Source organism: Crocodylus siamensis, chromosome 11 (assembly GCF_052110815.1).
Source record: "Crocodylus siamensis isolate JL-2025a chromosome 11, ASM5211081v1, whole genome shotgun sequence".
Classification (NCBI taxonomy): Eukaryota; Metazoa; Chordata; order Crocodylia; family Crocodylidae; genus Crocodylus; species Crocodylus siamensis.
The window spans coordinates 53113307-53133274 of NC_143405.1; the positions used below are offsets into that span (position 1 = coordinate 53113307).

General features: G+C 42.7%; 1 protein-coding gene across 1 annotated transcript in view; it reads right to left on the reverse strand.

Moving 5' to 3' along the window:
* The window catches only part of LMCD1 (LIM and cysteine rich domains 1), a 64742-nt gene extending 48257 nt beyond the window's left edge, over positions 1-16485 (reverse strand). Inside the window, exon 1 of the mRNA XM_090021998.1 lies at positions 16259-16485. Coding sequence (XP_089878124.1) covers positions 16259-16285 — 27 coding nt within the window. The 5' untranslated portion in view covers positions 16286-16485. The remainder of the gene's footprint in view (positions 1-16258) is intronic.
* Between the last annotated feature and the right edge of the window lie 3483 nt (positions 16486-19968).

Sequence of the window (19968 nt, forward strand, 5' to 3'; positions counted from 1 at the left end):
TCCAAGAGGCACAGTGTCTGCTGAGGGGAGGGATAAAACAACGCTTGGCACACAAATTGCCTTTTTCATTGCATCTGGCAGGCCCAGCAGTGCTAAATAGTCTGCGTTTTCTTTGGTTTGTTATAGGCATTGCTCTGTGATCTATGTAGGTGAAACCACAGGTGTATTCTGTATTCAAATATCTACAGAAATTAGAGTGGTGCCTTCTCCAGATAAACCCCTCCTTAACTTCTTTTAAATTGTTAATCACAAGGAGAGAGAGATTCCCAAGCATGACCTATCCAATGATCTGACCACAGCCAGTTGCCAGGTGGCTTGTGCACGGCATTGGTTACTATTGGGAAGGCTTCCGGAAATCTATTCCTGTTGGTAGAAACACCAAGCGATTGAGGTGTGAAGAATATACAGCTTCATTCCCTTTACTTTTCCAGTGAACCACTCCATCTACTTGGGAGAATAAAAGTTCTGCTAATTTCTAAAAGAAGAGGGGTCTTCTTGCCATGGCATTCAGTTCCTTAATCCTCAGGAGTATTTACCACTTCTCTGGGTAGGAATATGATCAGCCCATGGAAACTACTGAAACACTCTCGCTTTCACTTCCAAACTTTGTGAGACATTCTAGGACAGAGTTCATACGTGCATTTTCTCTTTTTGTTCAGGTGGCACCGTCTTATTATGGGTGAAGATGGAGGGAAGCTTCGCTGCTAGTTTCTGTTGATAGCCAGCAGTTATATGCATCTGCATCCAAAGCAGCTCCTCAGATCTCATTTATGCCACCCACTTAAGTTCTGCCTAGACTAGAGTGTCCTTCTGCCATTGTAACTGATGTCCTCTGAAGCCGATAAACTTTTAAAACAAAGCACGTTGCATTCACTTACATTCAGAACTGCACAAGCAATTGCCAGGATTAAGGCCACATATAGAATGAGGCTATTGTGTACACGCAGGGTGGCCCTATGCTCTGGATTGGCCAGTACAGTCCTGGATATTGTAGGGTGGACCCTGCTGCCCAGGGAAAATTCAAATGAGCATCCTGGGCATGGGTTGCGGAGGCAAAGCAGCAGGAGCTGTGAAATAGGGAGCCCCAGCAGACAGCAAAATTGCCCTGAAATAGGTTAGCTTAACTAGTGGAATGACCATTAACACTGATTGTTACATCACAAGAGATTGATAACACCTGTGAAGTCAAGAACAATGGGTCATTATGGGTCGGTGGCAGTGGGGTGGTGTCCCAGATTTCACATTGTCCCAAATGGTCCCCCTATGTATACGTTACCGGATTTACTTTAGATTCAGAACAAGTCAAGGCATTGCTGTACTGGCTGGGCCTGGTTGCATAACTAAATCATAGTGCCTCTCCTACAGTTAACTAGAAGTTGAGAGCCGGGGGGGAGGGGGGGGGGATACTAACAGTATACCATTGTATATCTTACTATGAATGTACTGTGAAGTATCCTTTGCATTTCAACTGAGGATGTGTGACTCAATCTACTTATAGATAATGTAGAAACAGGCCAGCAGGTCTTTTCCCCTAGCCCCCCGAACTAAGAACAAATCCAAAATAAAAATATGAAGTTGTCTTATTCACTTCTGTCATTCCCAATTCTAGGCAGAGGCAAATACACACAGGAAGTGCCTCTCCCAGAATTTGGGTTCCCTTGCTGTGCCATTTCCTAGGCTGCTCAGCGTTGACTTCTCTCTATATATTGTATTATATGGGATATATATCTCATTCATTGGAGAAAAGGTTGTAAAAATTCTTCTGGGTAGAAATGAAAGTTCATATTTCACAGGATATATATCCTATGATATTTCAGCTTTCACTTCTTCTACCCAGGAGAATTTTTACAATCTTTTCTCCAGTGCCCAAAAGGTTGTGCCCAAAAGCTTGCAATTAAAGAATTTTTTTTTGCAAAAATCTTGTTGGTCTAATAAAAGATATCACCTCTACCATGAACCCAGATTGTAGCCATATTTGTCTAGAGAAAAAGCAATTTGGATACCTGACACTTAGGAGGTAGGGGCACTTATCTACACTTTACAGACAACAAAGTGGGGCATAGTATGGGTAAACCTAGGATTTCCAAAAAAGACTCAGCATTCACAGCTGAGGCAGATTTTCAGGGACTTTCCATATCTTCTACTTAAAGGGCCTAAATAAGTGATCAGATTTTCTGCTTTAATTGAAGACTGCCAATCTGGCTGCAAATATCACAATAAGGGGTGCTGAGGACATTAAAATCTAACAGTTATCTAGCTCACATTTAGGGCACCTAAATTCTGGCCCTAGCTGTGGGAGAAGAATATTTGAAAATCCTAGCCCGATGAGACGCATCCAAGGTCACAGGAAATCTGTAACAGAGCCAGGAACTGAACAGATTTCCAGCAATACAGCTGGGTTACCATAACACTGAGGCTCTTTCCTCATTGTTATATTCAGCCAAATTGCCAGTCTTCTCAAAAGGTAGTTCAAATAGGAAGTAAAATGCATCTAAACTTTGTTCTGATGAGCTTTGAGCAGAAACACAGTTAACTGGAAGTCTGTCTGATTGTACTGGTTATTTATGAAAGGAGAAGATTCCTCATATTCTCCAAACAGGAAAAAGTCATCTCTACCTATTACAGGGCCTGTTACCAAAAAGGACCAGATTTAATATTGAACAGGTAGGACAGCTTTGTAAAGGGATTTTCAAATAATGCTACAGAGTTACACACCGTAAGTGTATTAAAAGAACAGTAAAGTTGATAGAGCCAAGCTCTCAGTACATAAGCAATGGTAGAATTATAAAGCTACTTGTGAAAACTTAATTTGGCCCCATTCTGCATATGCATTAAAAATCCTTATATATTTTGCACTCCAGGATTTTTGCCAAATCACCAAGAATAATTCAGGCCTAGACAATTAAGTTGGTAACATTTTGAGCAACTGAACCCAGAGTCTTATGATGGATGGTATTGGACAACTTTAACCAGAGGCTGTTTAATCACACCCCCTCCCACAATACACATGCAGAAGACAAATCCCCTAATCAATCCACCCATAGGCAGAAGGAAGCAATTATTTTAGGAGCGTGGCCTTAGGTATGATGAATTCAGATTTAGGTCTTGGGAATCATTTCTTCCAGCATCTTTCCACATTGTTTTCCTGTCTAAACCCTTTCATAAACTCCTTGAAGAAAGACCACCTGCAGCTGATTAAAACTGCTTCTCAAAAAAACCCACACATACACACACAAAACAAAGGCAGCATTTTCAAGCTGGAAAATTCCACATACTCTTCTTATGGATTTGTTGTTCAGAAACTACTGGCCAAATCTGCACCGATCCCATGTGTTTTCATAGCAGACAGGATTGCCTCGCCTGATCATTTGACATCATTAATGATGATTAAAAAGTGACAGGGAGCATAAAGAGCAGATGGATTACTACACATCAACTTTGGCATGTTTTGCCTATGAACCATAAGCCAGATCCTCAGCTGGCTTATAGTTGATAAACACAGAGCTAATAGTTCACTGCCTAAGTGTATACCTGACTATGAATATGCTTAAAAACTCAAGCTTCAATTCCTCTTCTCCTTATTATTTTAAGCTAATTCTAAAAGTGCACTAGACAGATTCTTTCAGGATCTCCTTTAGCTCTGTAACAAACATATACCATGGGTGGTATAAATTAATATTATACATATGTCAAGAGAAGGGGATTTAACTTGAGGCAGCTTTAATTTTGCTTGGGTTCATTTTGCATTCTGGAAGTACTGCTCATCATTCCTTGCATACAAAAAAGGCTTCTCTGGTTTTTCTCCTTGGTCATTAAATGAAGAAAATGTTTTGCTCATGTTCAGCAGGCAGCGCAGAGAGACAGAGCTGTACTGTGTGTGTCATGTACTGTATGCTTGCAGGCTATGTTTTGCATTGGAAGCTATGACAAAACTTCCCCCTGGACTTCAGCGGGTTTGGTCATTGAGTTGTGTGCGTCTTGGTGGGACTGCACGTAAGTTGACACCAATTAAAAAAAATGGGATCAGTTCAGGCCAGGAAATGTATGTTTCTCTGGTGTTGAAGGAATGGTGTAGTACCATCAGGGAGTCCTGTAGACTTGAAGCATGTGCAGATTAACCTTGTATAAGTGCCTTCATTATATAGCATGTGTTGATTTTCTGAAGTTCCAGAAATACCTGCAAATGTACTCAGGGTACATACTAGAAACAACGCCCTGGCAGTTACCCCAGTAAGCTGTTGCACAAAGTAGCTGCACTACTTGGACACTGCTTTGCCTGGACAGTTCAGATTAGTTAACAAGAGAGGCAGTTTCGAATCACAGGTTTGTTAGCTTTTGAAAGCAGCTTTCATTGACCAGTCTCACCAGTGCATTAGGGAAGTACATTTACTGGCCTGCAGGTATATCTATGTCCCACTTGGAATTCACTGTTCTGTTCCCACAAAAAAGCATGCACAACCCATATACCCCACCATGTCTTGAGAGACTGATTATAACTTCTACTTATGTTTAGATTTGGTAGCAAACTAATGCAGAGGATCTTGGCAAATAAACACAGGTACTTATCATCCAGGGCTGTCAGTCCAGGCTCCTTCCTGAAGTGGAAGTGAGATTTATCAATAATGACATTACCGGGATAGCTCTCTCGGAACAAAGGACTATTGATATTTCTTTGGGTGCAAAGTGCACCGTATTATAAACATTATCTCAAAGAAATTTGTGGTCAGGCTCAAAGAATCAAATTACCAAGCTCATAGGAAAAGTCACTCATAAAAATCTAAATTAACAAATCCAATGAACTAGGAGAGATTTGAATGTGAAGCAAAGGCATTGAATAATGTGGTGTCAGCTGGAACACTGGAATTGTATTTCTATTTGTGGGGAGTTTACCATAGAAATACCGCCTTTTTCTCTGGCAATAGCACAGGGAAAGGCACTGATATCTGAGGAAGCTATTTCAGCTGAGCTGCCAAATTTCAACCTCCAGCATGACAAAGATATAATAAAACTAGAGACTGCAAATATCTTGCTCGTCCAAGAGCACATACTTGGCAGGATTCCTTTCTCCAGCAACAATGTGTGAATTAATGATAAGGAAAGGACAGAGTTTCAAAGTAAGGCGAACAGATTTTTCCACTAGCCTGAAATCTGAGCTTTGAAATCTCTATCTGCATTTTAAACACAGACAAGCCCCCACCTCCCAACTTGCAGCACAACGAGGTGTGTGGAGTGAGTTATTTGGAGTAGAAAAACCCACTCACCCAAATTCAAAGTACATACATCTTTGAAAGTTGCAAATGGTTTGGTTGTTTCATTTACTAGTTTTTAACACTTCTATTAAAGATGCCCGTATGCTCCCAGCTGGAAAAAGAAATACCTGAATTGTTGCTGTTATCATTATGGAAGAGTATTTTGCAGTTCTGCAACACCTTCTGTCCAAGGATGAAGTTATTCACAAACATCACAGGTCCAGATGCACAATCCTTGCTGAACTCACTGAAGTTAGACACAGGACTGCAGTCTCAGGTCATCAGTTTACAGATACAGGCTAAGGGCAGATGCTTTAAATCCCCCAAATGCCTGTCTCTGCAGGTGACTACTTGAAAGTGAGAAGTTGATAGTATAAGAATCCCTTGTTTTGGTGTGTAGAGAAGTTTGACCCAGGGACCTTTATCACTAAAAGCCAGGGCCTCTACCACTGATAACAACACAGTAAGCCCATCCTGTAGTGGAACCCCCCCCCCCAAGTTTCTAGCATTTTATGCAGATAAGCACGATGTCCCTGTTTACTAGATAACCAGACCCAGAGGAGCCAAGTATGTGAGGGCCCAAGGACCCTAACCCCTCTTGGGAGGAGAGAGCTGTCACCCAACATGTGTGAAAGTTACCATATGTCCATCATCTTAGCCCCCTCACCGGCAAAAAATAAGTGACCAGACCAGACCGGACCTTCAGCCAAGGATAATCGAGAGAAGCGGAGATGGCTACTCAGCTCACAAGAACGTGTCCACTCTTTTCTGTTCCTATCCATAACAGTATAACTCCTTCCAAACCTGCACCGCCCTAGGACTGTCTTGTATCAAGTTGCATAGCAACTTTGAATGTAGATCAAAAAGGTTTAAGGCATGTGAACATCAGGCACATGTATAAATGTAACTTAAGTAAAAGGGACTCTAGAAGAGAAAAGCTAATGATCTTATACACCTGCAAACAATGGATTGGGTTGATTAATATTTTTTTTCCCCCCACACTCAAATATTCCCACACTGCAGGTTTGCAGTTCCAGCTTGTAGCTGGGTAACCCTAAGGGGGAACATTCGTTCTCTAAAGTAACAGATTTTTACAGTTTAGGGACACAGATCCAAGGAAGATGGCACAGGGTAAAGTAAAATATGCTTCCCTGCATCAACCAGCCCTGGTGCTGTGCAGAGATATGAGGCAACTATGATCCCCTCCAATGTTTTTAGAGTTTGTCCTGAGGTGGAGAGGGATGCTGTATTTCAATATATGCATGGTATTTTAAAGCTACCCCATCAGCTAAATTCTGCAGAAATGATACAGAGCCAGTGGCATGAACATTTAAATTAATCCCACTCATCTATACACTTATTGAGATAAGAAGGTTGCAGTCTCTTTCCTCACTGGCTGTTCCATGTCAGGAGCATGTTATCAGGGCTTATGCTTGGGCAGTCCCTGAAAGACCTTAACCCACAGCTGTAGTAAGTACCAGTGCCAATACATTTTCTGGAAGGGCAATGTAAAACTTGCCACCACTTCCACTGAAGTTTTGCCATGAGCTTTAATTTAGCAAGGGTGAGATTGCATCCATAGAGACGTCAAAGTGACGGACATCCCTTTTGGACCATTCTTCTGCTGGGTCGGGTTATTCTGCTTCTGTCCTGGCTAGCGTCTCTGCATGTAAGAGCACTTGTGTTAGGCCACGACTACTAAAAGAAGCAGCTCTCTATGGACGTGTTATTTATGTTCATTCCTCCTCCCCTTTCTTTGGGAAGCCTTCAGAAGGTCAGGATGACCTTGGCGCTCTCCCTTGGGTTTTCAACAGGGACAGACTTGCTGGTACTTGCAAGGCTGTGAAAAGACTGAAAAAAGGGACTAAAAATTGCCATTACGTGACTTTTGGACAGCCTGGTACAGGGGAGGAAGCTTTTCAACTGACACATTGTTGTAGACCCCATTAGAATCCTTCCGCTACTTGGTGTGCACCAGAGGATCGCTAGGCCCCAGAGCAACATACCTGAAGAGGTCCAGTACTGTAATCCAATACCCCCTGTCAATGAGAACTATTTTACACCTTTTAAAATGGAATCCCTACCGAGGTTATAGACTCCTCTAGGCTTACTTTTAAGACGTAATACTGCAAGGCCTTTACCCAGAACACCTACTGAAGCCAGTCACATTGCTCACGTGACGTGTGTGTAGGATTACAAGTTTAAGTAGTCACAGTCACCAAGCCCCATTCAACTATCACATTTATAGGCATGTTTGATAGAGGTGCAGAACCTGGCTCTCACAGCTTATCAGAAGCCATTCTGAACAGTTTTGAATGAGAGGGCATCCTCTTCAGTCCTCCTTCCTCACAATCAAACCTCAATCCCACGGTGCAGACCCAGGTATGGAGATCTTTTAATATAAACATGCACAATTATGTCTCACAGTTAACAGCAATCATTCTCTTGGCATTTCCAATATCAAAACCATGTGGTTTCATTTGAGTACATCACACAATGTTGGGCTCTCTAAACCATGGCAAAAGGCACGCACATTTCAGAGTGAAACTTTGAAATAAGAACCGAGTAAGGGGATTTTCTTCTGATGTCAAGTTCTGGATCCTATTAGTGTAGGTCTCGTTTCTCAGAGGAGCTCATTTTCTTGCTAACAGCTCATCAGCTCTCTTTACTCAAGATAATGTCCCAATATTTTGATTTCTACATAACTTTAACTAAAGGTGACCATTAGACATGCTTTCCCAGGGTTCACTGATGGCAAATGTATTTCTAGGAAGTAGATTATGTACAGTCAATAAACAGCAGTGTTATATGATCATTTATATCCAGAGAGATGGAAGAAAATGGGCTATTCGTTTCCTTGTCTCTGACTCATTCAAAGCATTATTTTTTTAGCTAACAGAGACCCTTTTTATAGGGAGCAAAGAACTCACAGTTTATCGGAACTCACCTGCCAGCAATTTTGGGGACTTAAAACTGCTATTAATGCAAGTTGCCTGCTGAGAAAAAGTGTATATAGAGACATTTGCTTTGCTCCCCACTTTGATAGGCTCCCCACATTGTGAAGTGTAGCCAGGCTTGGACTCTGTGACCGCAAAGATGTATGCTGGAGAGGGGAGAGCCCTTAACTTGAATGAGGGTGAAGAATGCTGATCACCACAATCTATAAAGGACTGAAGAGTGAGCAGAGGGCAGGTTGGTGGGAATGCAGGGAAATCAGTATTGGGAGTATGAAAGCAGCTAACTTTTTGCACTAGGGTTAAATATTTCCAAGGAAGCTCCACTGAAGTCTTCCCTCATCATCTCTTTTTAAATGAAACAATAGCTACACTCTCGGCACATCGAAATCCCTCGTCCTGCAGAATGAATTCAAATAAACAGTTATTTCCTATTAATAACCCCCCTCCTCCAAGCTACTTTCCTGAAGGACAGGAAGAATTTTAAAGGGCCAGTATTGTAACCTATGCAATTGAATGTAGCTCAAAGCAGCAATGGAGCTAAAAACACAAACTTTCATCCACATGATCTGCCAAGTGAACTACTCACAGGGCATGTCTACACGTGCATTTGTATGGGCTTAAATTTATTGTGCAATAAGTTACTGTGCAGTAAGCGGGAATAGGCCGGCATCTACATGTGCAGGCATTAAAGCGTATTAACACTGTGTGTGGACTGCCTTGGGACTAAAGTTAGTCCCAAGGCAGTCCACACACAGTGTTAATATTAATGCCTACACATATAGATGTCAGGCTATTCCTGCTAATTCCACAGTCCATACACACAGTCCAAAGCCATTAAACACACACATAGTGTTACTGTGCAGTAAGGCATCTACACATGTGTTCCTGCACAGTTAATAATTGGGCGTAAACTTGATACCTGCATAATGCTTACTAGGCATAAGCCACTATATTTACTGCACAGTATAGGCGCATGTCTACATGTGCACAGTGCACACTTGTATTGTGCATTAAATGCGTACATGTAGACATGCCCACAGTGATGCATGTTAGTCACTACTTAAGTTAGCACCTAAAAACACATGTTAGTAGAGACAAGTGTTTATGGCAAGGTGTCCATTCCCCTTTGCAGGCCAATGGCTGCCAGCACACCTTAGTTATCCCACTCCAGTCTAGGGATGGTGATCATATTTGGCTAAATATTTAGAGTCATACAGATTATGGACCATTGTTTAAGTAGGACTACATGTGGGCCACAAGTCTGCAGTAATAACTGACTCAACTATTCAATACTCATTGGAACTACCCAGACGAGATCCACCTTTGTCTTCTCAGTATCTTGCTAGACTAATTTCAGCTTACTCAATGAAGAAGAACTGCTTTTATTTTTTTGTCATGGAACTCAATGTTTGCTAGCAGTAATTGTACCCGTTGAGAATTAATCAGATGGTTTTGCATGCGCATGTAAGCTACTACAAATCATATTTAATGTGCATTATCATGTCATGCTTAAATTTGTTGTGAAACCCATTCCTTGGTTTTTGGCCAGTCTACCAGTTTGGCAGATACTAAATAAATTGGAGGTCTGTGAAAGATACATTTCTGGTGAAAGCTCTCTGTCATTCCTAGAGCTATCAATGTCTGGCTCTGTGGCATATCCTCTGCAAGTATATATGGCTCTGCAAGGAGTCTTAGAAAACAATCAATCAGAATAAACAAAGGGAAAGATTTCCCTTTAGGCTTGGATTTAGACTTGAAACTCCTGGAGGTCTTTTAAAGGTAAGATAGTCCAATGCTGAGACCCAGTTTTAGAAGGCTCTCGACATTGAGTTATGACCCCAGTGGAGCAGGTTCTACAGTTCCTAATCAAGTTCAGCTTCCATTTGTTTCTGAATGCTAATGCATTGATGTAAATGATCAAATCATAGGCCACTTCCTGGGTGCAATTACTGATAACTGCAGCGCAGAAGGGTTTCTCCCTCCTCCCCTTTCCAGCTTTCTGAAAGATTAGTTGCCCAAAATGCCAGACAGAGTGGGCTGGTGGATTGGTCTAGGGTAACATCTCTGTTCCTCCATTTTGGCTTTGAAAGTACAACTTTCACTTATTAAATCCATGCTAAAATGTAAATACAAAACGTAATTGTTATTGTTATATTAAAATTCAACACAAACCCATGGACAGCGTTTGCAGCACCCCAAAGAGAATGCTTAGCCTTGGCTTTGAACATTGATCTTTTGATTTAAAAGGTTTTTTGCATTTCCAGATCAAATTATTGATTAAATTTGGTGGGAGTGGGAGAGGGAAGTGAAGGGGGAGAGGTCAGTGAGAAGAGGAAGAGAATGTAGCTTGATGCTATGCCTTGTTTCCAATGTTCAAATGTTTCCAATAAAATGCAAAATGCCAACCTATCAAGCTTTATTTCTGTTTCATGTTCAAATTCTCCATTTCAAGTCTAATCTAAACAACCCATTCCCAAGCAGAATGCCTTCCTCCTCACGCTGTTTTAATTTCCTCAGAAGAATCCCATAATATACCAGGCAAAGTCATCAACAATAATTAATCCCAACAGTGATTGAAAATCAAATGTTTGGGGCCCTGCAACAAGCCGTAATGAATTCCAGACTTGCATTCACAGACTTGTTCAAACTGGTTGAGCAACACTGCCAAGGCAAATTAAAAATTGACAGTAGTTCACCCTATGCCCAGAAAAAGTACCCTTCTCATGATTCAGGAAATTAAACAGCCGTCTACTGCAAAGACGCCTGTGTGTCTTTGGACGTGTGTTATTCAGACAGACTAATCCAAGACATTTATTTTTCTTGTGTTTATTATCTAATTGCATTTCCCATTAAGTGTGAACTAGCTTTTATTTCTATTTTTTTAAACTGTTGCTCTTGGTTCCAGTTCAGGCAATACAAGGCAGACAACTTGTCAGTGCCATTACAGCAGACATACAGTAAAATTCGCCTTCCCTTCATACACGGGCATTTAGCACCGTGTTGCCCGTTCAGGAGCAAACAATCAAAAAATATCATCTCATTGTGGCATGTGCATCTTCTCTGCATTGCAGGGCTAGTCATGCAGTTCTCGTCACACGTTTAAAAGAGTTTCCAATTTACAGATGACATCTTGTCCTTCCAGCAATGAATGTGCATATCAAGCTTAATGTTTTGGAAAAGATCTTTGACAGGTTTCTGAATTCCAAGTGCTTTCCAGCTTTTATTTTTTGTGCCCTCCTTAAATATCCTCTCTGTTGCAGGTTCACTGCCCCTAGTCATTCACAAGTCATGTATGAGAAACTTCTGGGAGAGAAGGGTCTGGTGCAGAATCAGTTCTCTCAGGAACCTTGGTTGCCCACGGTACATGCTCAATTCATGTGGGCTGATGGGGGTGGGGGGGGGGGGGGGTAAAAGCCTTTCCCTTATGCTCCTGCACATATTGTCCACAGGCCGAGTTGCAAGGTAGAATAGCTTCTCCAGCTTCCATAAGAGTGGGAAATGGGAGGGGTTCTGATGCTGCCTCTACTTTTTCCGGAAAGTAAAAATGAGCTGGGAAGAGGTCTATTTGCACACCTTACCCTAGCAGGGAATCAGAGGACATAGTTGACTTGTTCAATTCCCTGCTGCTTCTTACTCAGGTTCATGAGAGGCACAATCTAGCCCTTAGTCAGCAGCAGAACATTGAGGCTCATTGTAGCCCTCAATGAAGGACTGATGTTGAGGTCAAATGGTCTTCCTTGGAGTTTCCTGAGCACTTTGGATCGAGAGCCGTTCATTTTGCTACATCCTTGAACAGGGATACGAGGGGTGGGAGGAGGAGAAGAAAGCGACTTTCTCCTCTCCCACAAAGTTGTTGGAATGAACAGTTCCATAGCAGCCCCTGTACGCAGGAGCCATTTTGCTGGTGGCGCTAGGGCGGGCTGTTTAAGGAAGCCAGGAAGACCCTGTACTCCATCTTTGCTGTTTGGTTGCGTAAGCACAACCTAGTTGCTACTTTTGGCAACACGGGGAGTGGAAAGCTGGGTTATGATGCCTATTCTCTTTCCACTTGTGATTATGGAAGAATTCCCATTGACTTCAGCTCGCCAAATCTTGCTGGCTTTCCATGGGTCTTTATGAAATTAGCTGGACTTAATTGCATGAACTGGACTTGGACCAATGAATGGAGGAACAGAACTTGCAAATGTAGTGTATAACAAAATGCAGTTTTAATCATCCACTAACTGGCTATATTCAGAGTGTCTGCACACAGTTCCTTGAGGGCCTTGGTTAAAAGTTATGTTGAACTTTATTCTTCAGGGACAGCATTATTATAAAAGCTAGAGGACAGCTTGGGTCTTAATGTACATGGGAAATACGAGTCAAAGACAGTGATTGCTCACTGACCTTCCATAAGAAAACCTCACTGATATTGTCATAATTTAACAGCCAGCAGAGAAGTCAATCTTAGTCGATCCAGCTACTTCTGAAACTACGCCCCACCCCCGCCATGTCACAAGTGATGCTGTCATTCTGAAGTTTCTGCTAGAGATCATTTCAGGCCATGGGATTGTATTATTTGTGATTAGGCAATGGCCCAAGGACATCACAGTAATGAAGGCCTTTTGAAGTATGATATTCAGTCAGAGGAACCAATGTCACTAGCACCACTCTCATATTGACATGGTTGTCCCAGCGGGACAGCAAAGCTGGAGGGAGGGAGAAGAGACAACACAAATCAGTTAGATGTGGCCTTTCCATAGGTTTAAAGGGTCAAGACTTTGCCCTTATCATAAGCTCTATTCAAGGCACCCCTGGATAGACTTGAGGGGTGTCTTGGAAAGAGTCAGCTCTTAGTTTTCACTCTTTTTTGGACTACAGAAACGTAATGCAGCAGAACAACTGCACCAAAGAGCTCAGAAAGACCACAACTATGGATTTCTAATTTGAAATCTCTTTATTTTGCGATTCTAGTTTGTAAACCCAACAGTGCTAGCATTGTGTGGCATCCCGCAGCAAAAGGATGTGAAGGCACCCCAGGGCGATGTGGCACCCCAGTTGAGAAGCACTGCTCTAGCCGCTGACTTATCCTAGTCCCAGTCTCTGCATTCAGAAGACAACAGTGTTGTGAGCTCAGGAGTCCTTTTGGCAACATAGGGAGTGGAAAGCTGGGTTATGATGCTAACTCTTCCCTAACCCCTGAACTTTGGGCTCTCCAGGAAAAGGAACTGAAGGGAAACAATATCTGTGTGAGACAGCTCTTGCCCTTGGGCTCACTGATGGTGCAGCTCAACACTGCTCCAACTGACGGTGCAGTATGGCAGTGACACAGGGGCAGAAAGGTTTTGAGAGCAGGGATTTTGGGTTGGGGCAGGTGAGGTTTTGGTCTATGGTAGCAGGGGTTGCCTCACACACTAAGAAGCGTCTTCAGGATCTGCTTCCAAGCCATGTAGGAGCAGTTCCTAGATACTAGTACCAGCGCATGCAGCCTGACAGCCTGCTGTGCCGATGGTCAAGCTATGAGGCTCGTGGGGTCTCTGGGCACTTTTGCATGTGCTCTGACGCATGCTGATTAGAGCGCATTGGCGTAGACTTAATTAATTGATTCATCGAGTCTGCTGGAGCATTCCAATCAGCACGCTCCAGCTCGTGTGTCTCGTGTATTCAGTGCCCCCACGTTTCACAATGACAGCAGGGGTGCTTTAACTACAGCTCGTCAAATGCCTCCCCTCCACCTGCACCCTGGAGCAGGTATATAGGTGCCCTTTCTGCCCTCAGGCTACGAAGGGCCCTTGGGAGAGACTCGAAAGAAAGACAAAACCTCATTCATAATCCTAAAAATGCATCTCATCTCACTTGAAAGCGGAAGGCTTCCTTTCCCAGCTTCCAGTAACATGAAGGCATATTGAACCAAGGCCACAAGAACACCTGTCCCTGGCAACATATTCCCTTATTTGAAGGCTTAGTACAGGAATGGTCCGTTTGAAGGCACTTTAGGAGGATATTCAGCTATTTGGACTCACTTCTGACAAAATGGGAAAGTGAAAGAGAACCGGCCCTTCCTGGATAAAAAGATGAGTCTTCCCTAGATTCAGAGGGCTAGAAATCCCCCAGGATCTGCAACAAACACCCAGGGGAGCTTTCTAGAGTGATGCAGACTTTAGCTTAGACTTGTTTCATTTATTGATTTCATAATTAGCTTTGTCAATTAAATGACATGGGAGTAATTGTCTTGTATTTACATATTTTCCTGTTTTAGCTCATTATAGTGCAACTCTTTTAAAAAAATTTTCTGAAGATTTCTCTATCTACACTTACTGGAGAGTATATGTGATATAAAAAACATTTGTTTTATAAACTTTCCTTCCTTTGAGTCTGCTGTTTATGTTCCTGACTCAAAGCCCATATAAGTCAATTTTATTTGGTTGGCTTTTTGGTTTTGTTTCCTTCGCCCCCACCCCAATCATGATTTCAGGAAGTTTTGACTCAGTCCCATATCTATGAAGGCCAGAACAGGAGGGAACAAGCCTAACCACACCGTGCACTGAGTTCACTTTATAAGTCACGGAGGGAGACAACTCTGCAGCCCACAGACCCCTTAGCTACAGGCTGCCTCTGCACAGGACACCAAGCAAAGAAATGGAACAACACGCATACAAAGTCATTGTGTTCAAATGTGCAATCCTCCCAATGACTGCAGTTCCCAGGTGTATGAAATGTTCCTCCTCCCACTTCCACAGGACAGAGAGAAAAAAAAAAAATCACAGTTTTCAAAATATGTAACCGGAGCCTCAGAGAAGAATGGAAGGAACTTTGCAAGCATGCACAAAATGCAGATAATTATGAAATGAATAAGGGAAATATTCCTCCTATAAGCCAACTCTGCCTTGCAGGGGGAAAAACAAAACAAAACATGTTTAACTTGATTTTTACTCTGCTGAGGAGCAAGATCTAAATTGATCTCTCCCCCCTATAGTATGGCAGCTGGAGGTGAAATAGTTCATAAGTAATAACTTTCAGAGGATATGAAGCTTTTCTCCAGCTTTCCCCCCATGGATATAAGCAGAATGTTTTATCAGGCAAATACTCCATTGCTGGATAGCTATCCCACTGGAAGGAGGAGGAGGAGGAAGGGAGCTTCTTTTTTTTTTTTAATTTATAAAGATTTTTTTTTAAATTCACAAAGTACCAGTTTAGGTCAGTCTCATTCATGTAAATTTTCACTGCTGCAGCCCCTGCCAGAGCTAAACAGACGCAGAGACCACTCTTTTTCAAGGCTTAGTGGTAGGATTTGAGCACCTACAAATTTGGAATAAGTCACTTAACTGCTTTCATTGGAACGATGCCTTTGTTTCCTTTTCATCCCCGAGACATGAAATAAATTGCATTGTATGTGGAGCAGAAGCACTTATAGTCACATCCTGTATACAGGTAAGTGATCTGCTGTCAAGCTGCAGGAGAAACTAAGTCTAGTCTCAGTTTTGCCTAGTGACTCCCAATTTTAGATACACTTATGCACACACTTGAGAGGGCATCTGGCCAGCACTGTTAAGAAGTGGTGAGACCCAAGGGAGAGAAAAAAGCTACCTTGTGTTTCTGCTGCTGCCAGCTCTTGAATGAGCATTTTGGCAGTGGTTAAGAAGAGAGGGGGGAAAGCCACAGAAGATTAAATGAAATGGGATTTGAAAGAGTGACACAGTAACATAGATGGTCAGTGTATTAAATTAACAGACAGGACAATAAGGCAGGTAGCTTCTCTGACTCCAGTTTCAGCATATTTTAGTTGCAAGGTAGATGAAAGAAACATTGAGTAGGAAAGGATAGCTGGCAGGCTATGTACACTGGAAAGTTTCCATGTCTTTACCCAAGAGTGTAAACACATACGTCTATTGGCATTAGCATAAATGATCAAGGTGACACTACCTTCTTCTTAAACACAGATCGTTACTGTAGTTACCTGTTTTGTGTACTTACCAAGATGCAGGCACAGAACAGGGAGGAGGGTGAAAAGCAAGCGAGTAAGTGCTAGGGAGGGGAAAGAAAGCAGAACATGTGAATAAAATTACAGCTCACCTTTTGAATTCCTGGACTGAGATCCATTCCAAGCTTTGCCCTGGTCTTCTCCCCTTCTGTATTTTAAGATGTCAGGTCTTTTAGTCAGGGAAGTTGACTGTAGGAGAATGCTACAGTGTATACTCCTGGCAGCAGTCTGCTAAATGACTTTTGTTTGCAAATTGCATAGGAGGTAGCTCTCAATACTCCAATTCACAACTTGAGTGCTTGTCCACAGCCTGCCTGAGCCATGCCCCTTTAACTGGAGTCTACAACTCCCTCTAAAATCCTGCCAGCCAATCCAAGGTGGGACTCCAACTTTTCCACCCAATGAGGGAGTGTGACTGTATCCTCAGGTTCTTTCTTTTGCTTTAACCCTAAAGGGAGTGGGAGGGAGAAGGAAGGAAGAGGAGGAAGCATCCAGTCCCAGCTGTGGAGTTTTTGCTGCACATCTGTCCCCCACACACCACAAGCAGGGAAACTGAAATTCCAGTGCTGAATCATATCTCTCCTTTCAGCCTTTTCCTTTAAAGGAAGAAGGAGGAAGCAATGTACTTGGAAAGCCAACTCATTCAGAGCAAAAGAGAGTGTGTGGATGTTTAAAAAGAAGAATCAGAGATATTTTTAGTCCCTTACATCCCAAAATAAATGTTGATGTATTCTTCTTTCCAGTAATCGATCCCTCTCCCCTCAACTCATCTCTTTGTGAAAGAGGGAACCTTACAAAGCCAAGGTGTTGTGGACCCGAATGCTATTTTTTCAAAAGCATGCTAACATTTAATTGCTTTTGAGTCCAGAGGAGGGAAGTGTGTGGATGAGAGAGGGCTGGAAGGGTTACAGGCTCCAAGAGTGTCTTGGGGTGATTTATTATATCCTGGGAAGAGGACAGGTCACTAAACTATTTGGTGGTGAAAAAGCATCCTTCAGATAAAGCCATGTGTGAGCTGCCCATTCACAGGTCTATTTTATGCACTGGCTTCCCATTCAATGCTGGGCAAGAGGGAGTTGTCTTCCCAAGGTTTTAGCACTGATCGGGTGGTAGTGTACTGGCTCCATATCACAACCAATAGAGGTAAAATATTTTGGGAGAAGAAGGGTCCAAAGATGTGATTCTCTTTCAGTTTTTATGAATACTGGTACCTCTGATAGAATAACTGTCTTTTAGCCCCTGGTTTTGACCTGCAGTTTTAGGATCTTTACTACTTTTAACACAGTTCATTGCTGCTCTTGCTTTGACAAAGAGTTTTAAAGACAAAGCCCCTTTGTCCAGGTGAAAGTCTAAGTGGAACCTGTATGTTTGTGCTTTCAACTTCCCTTCCCAAAGTCTCTCCACCTCTCCCCCCACCACCCAATGTTTCCTGGGGCTCCCACTTCCTAAACAGTGACTGGATCCAGAAGCCATGAAATGAGTAATTCTACTAGCAGTGGCTCTTAGCTTCTTATGTGAACTATATCAAAACAGCAAAGAGCAGGATCCAGTTACTTTGTTATGTTCTGAAATCAAAATAGACTTTTCAGCGGTAAAGAAAAACAGCAGCTTTTCTGAACTGAATGGCTTCCTTCTAGATATTTTCTTTAAAAAAAAAAAGAGTAAACCTAATCAAACCTCTGTCAATGTAGCTTTTAACTTGCCATTGTGTTTTACTTGTATTTCTTCCATGTGTTCTTGTAGCACGGAAACAATTTTGCGGTTTGTTTTTCCAGTTTCAGAACTGAGCCTGGGTTCATTTTGAACTGCTTTGTGCTTCTGAGTGTTGCTTAAAATCGAGGCCGCGTCCCTTTTCTCACCTGTTTCTGCACATGATCCCAAGCAGGATTTATTAGCATTTTATTGCCTTTTCTTCTCAGTGTCCAAAGGTGCTTTTGAAACATAAGGTATGTGACATGGGTAAGAAGAGACACAGAGAAGTGAATGTGCTCACCTAAAGTCTTAGGGTGAGCAGATTCTGAACGCCTGGGGTACCAATCTTCTTCTCTAACCATTGGACACATAGTGCACATAAGAAGCTAAGAGCTGCCTGCTAGCAGAATTATTCATTTAGCTCTTGGGGCACCACCCTATGCTTTTATTGCAGAAAGTCGCAGGAGAAAACCCTTGAAGATTTTGCATTTGCACCATGGCTAGCATAATGACTCCCTGCACCTGCTTGGGGTCCTAATAAAAATCTGTCTCTCTATATAAAGGGCTTAGTCCATCTGTCTGTGTGTCGGTCTGTCTGTAACGCTCTTGCGGGAGCGGGGGGCATGGCTCCAGCCAGTGCTTCGTCAAAGATGCCTGTCAAGACTGATGGGCGGAGCAAGTCAGGTGGATGCGGAGCGGGGGGAGTCGGGGTGGGTGGCATGGACCAGCTGGGCTGCAGGTGGAGTGGTGGGGGTAGGGGATGGCATGGGGCCAGATGTGTGTGTTGGGGCGGATGGCGTGCTGCTGGATGTGGTGCAGCGGCAGCATGGGGTGGTGGGTGGTGGTGGCGGATGCTGTGGGCAAGCTCCCCCTCTTCCCCTGCTCCTGGGAGGTGGTGGCAGTGCGGGTTGGAGATCATTCTTGACAGACAATTTGGTAGTTAACAGTATTGATACATCATTAAACTATGAACGCAGACTATGAAGAGCCGTGGCTCACAGCAGCTTATGCCTTTCTGATTCAGGTATTCTACATGGCGTGCCTCCACCTTGCCTTCTACCTGAACTGAGACTAACACTGTTAACCATCTCGCACTGACAGATGCAAGACCAACATCTTCTGGCTTTCCTCTGAAGCCCTTGAGATGTGTGTAGCCTTGGTTCCCAATAGCATCAGTGGTAATTGAAACTTCCTCCTAATAAATAATTTCATTCATTCATCAGAAATAACCCAAACAGTTGATAAAATGTAGGGTGCCAGAGTAATGAGGTTGGTATACACACTAGACCCAGGCTGGTAGCGTCCATGAAGCCACCAGACATGCTTTTTCGGACACTTTTACCAGATAATTTTAAACATCTTTCAAATATATTAGAAAGGGCTTGTGAAAAAACCTAGACAGATAAAATATCCTGCTGATCAAAGTTTAGCCTACAGTTCATGTAGAAAAAGCCCAATGTGGGAAAGCTGCATGCTGTATTACCTCTAACCATGTTTGCATTTATTGTGACTAACCACCATATAATGGAAACTCCCAAACACCCAATATATTGGCTTTTAAATAAATATACTCAATGTTCAGGTGCCCTTGTTATCTCATACATTCATCACATGAGAACATGATTTTTAGAAATGCTTCTTATAAAACCTGACGGAATCAGATATGCCTTAAAACTCCTGTCTTCCTTTGGCTGTGCTCTCATAGTTTTATGCTGGTTTTTATGACGTATTTACTATTTCGTCTTTATTTAGGTTTAAACAGTCATCATGGAGAGCCACATACAAAAAACTCTAGGTGCCCTGACAATTAAACAGTCTTCCAACAACACACCAATTACTACTCAGCAGCAGCTTGTGGCGTGCTTACACCATCCTCTAGAGCATCTGGTGTTAGCCACTACCAGAGACAGAATCCCAGCCTGGGCTCTCGAGTCCAACGCAATAGGGCCGTTCATAGGTACATAAACAAACCTAGTCTGCCAGCAATGTGAAACAATCATAAATCGTGTCTGCGTGAGGGTGAGATGTACTCATGATGCAAGAGTCGGAGCTGAGCAGTGACAAATGCAGAAGCAGAAGCATTTTCGGTAAACATCAAAGGAAATTAAAA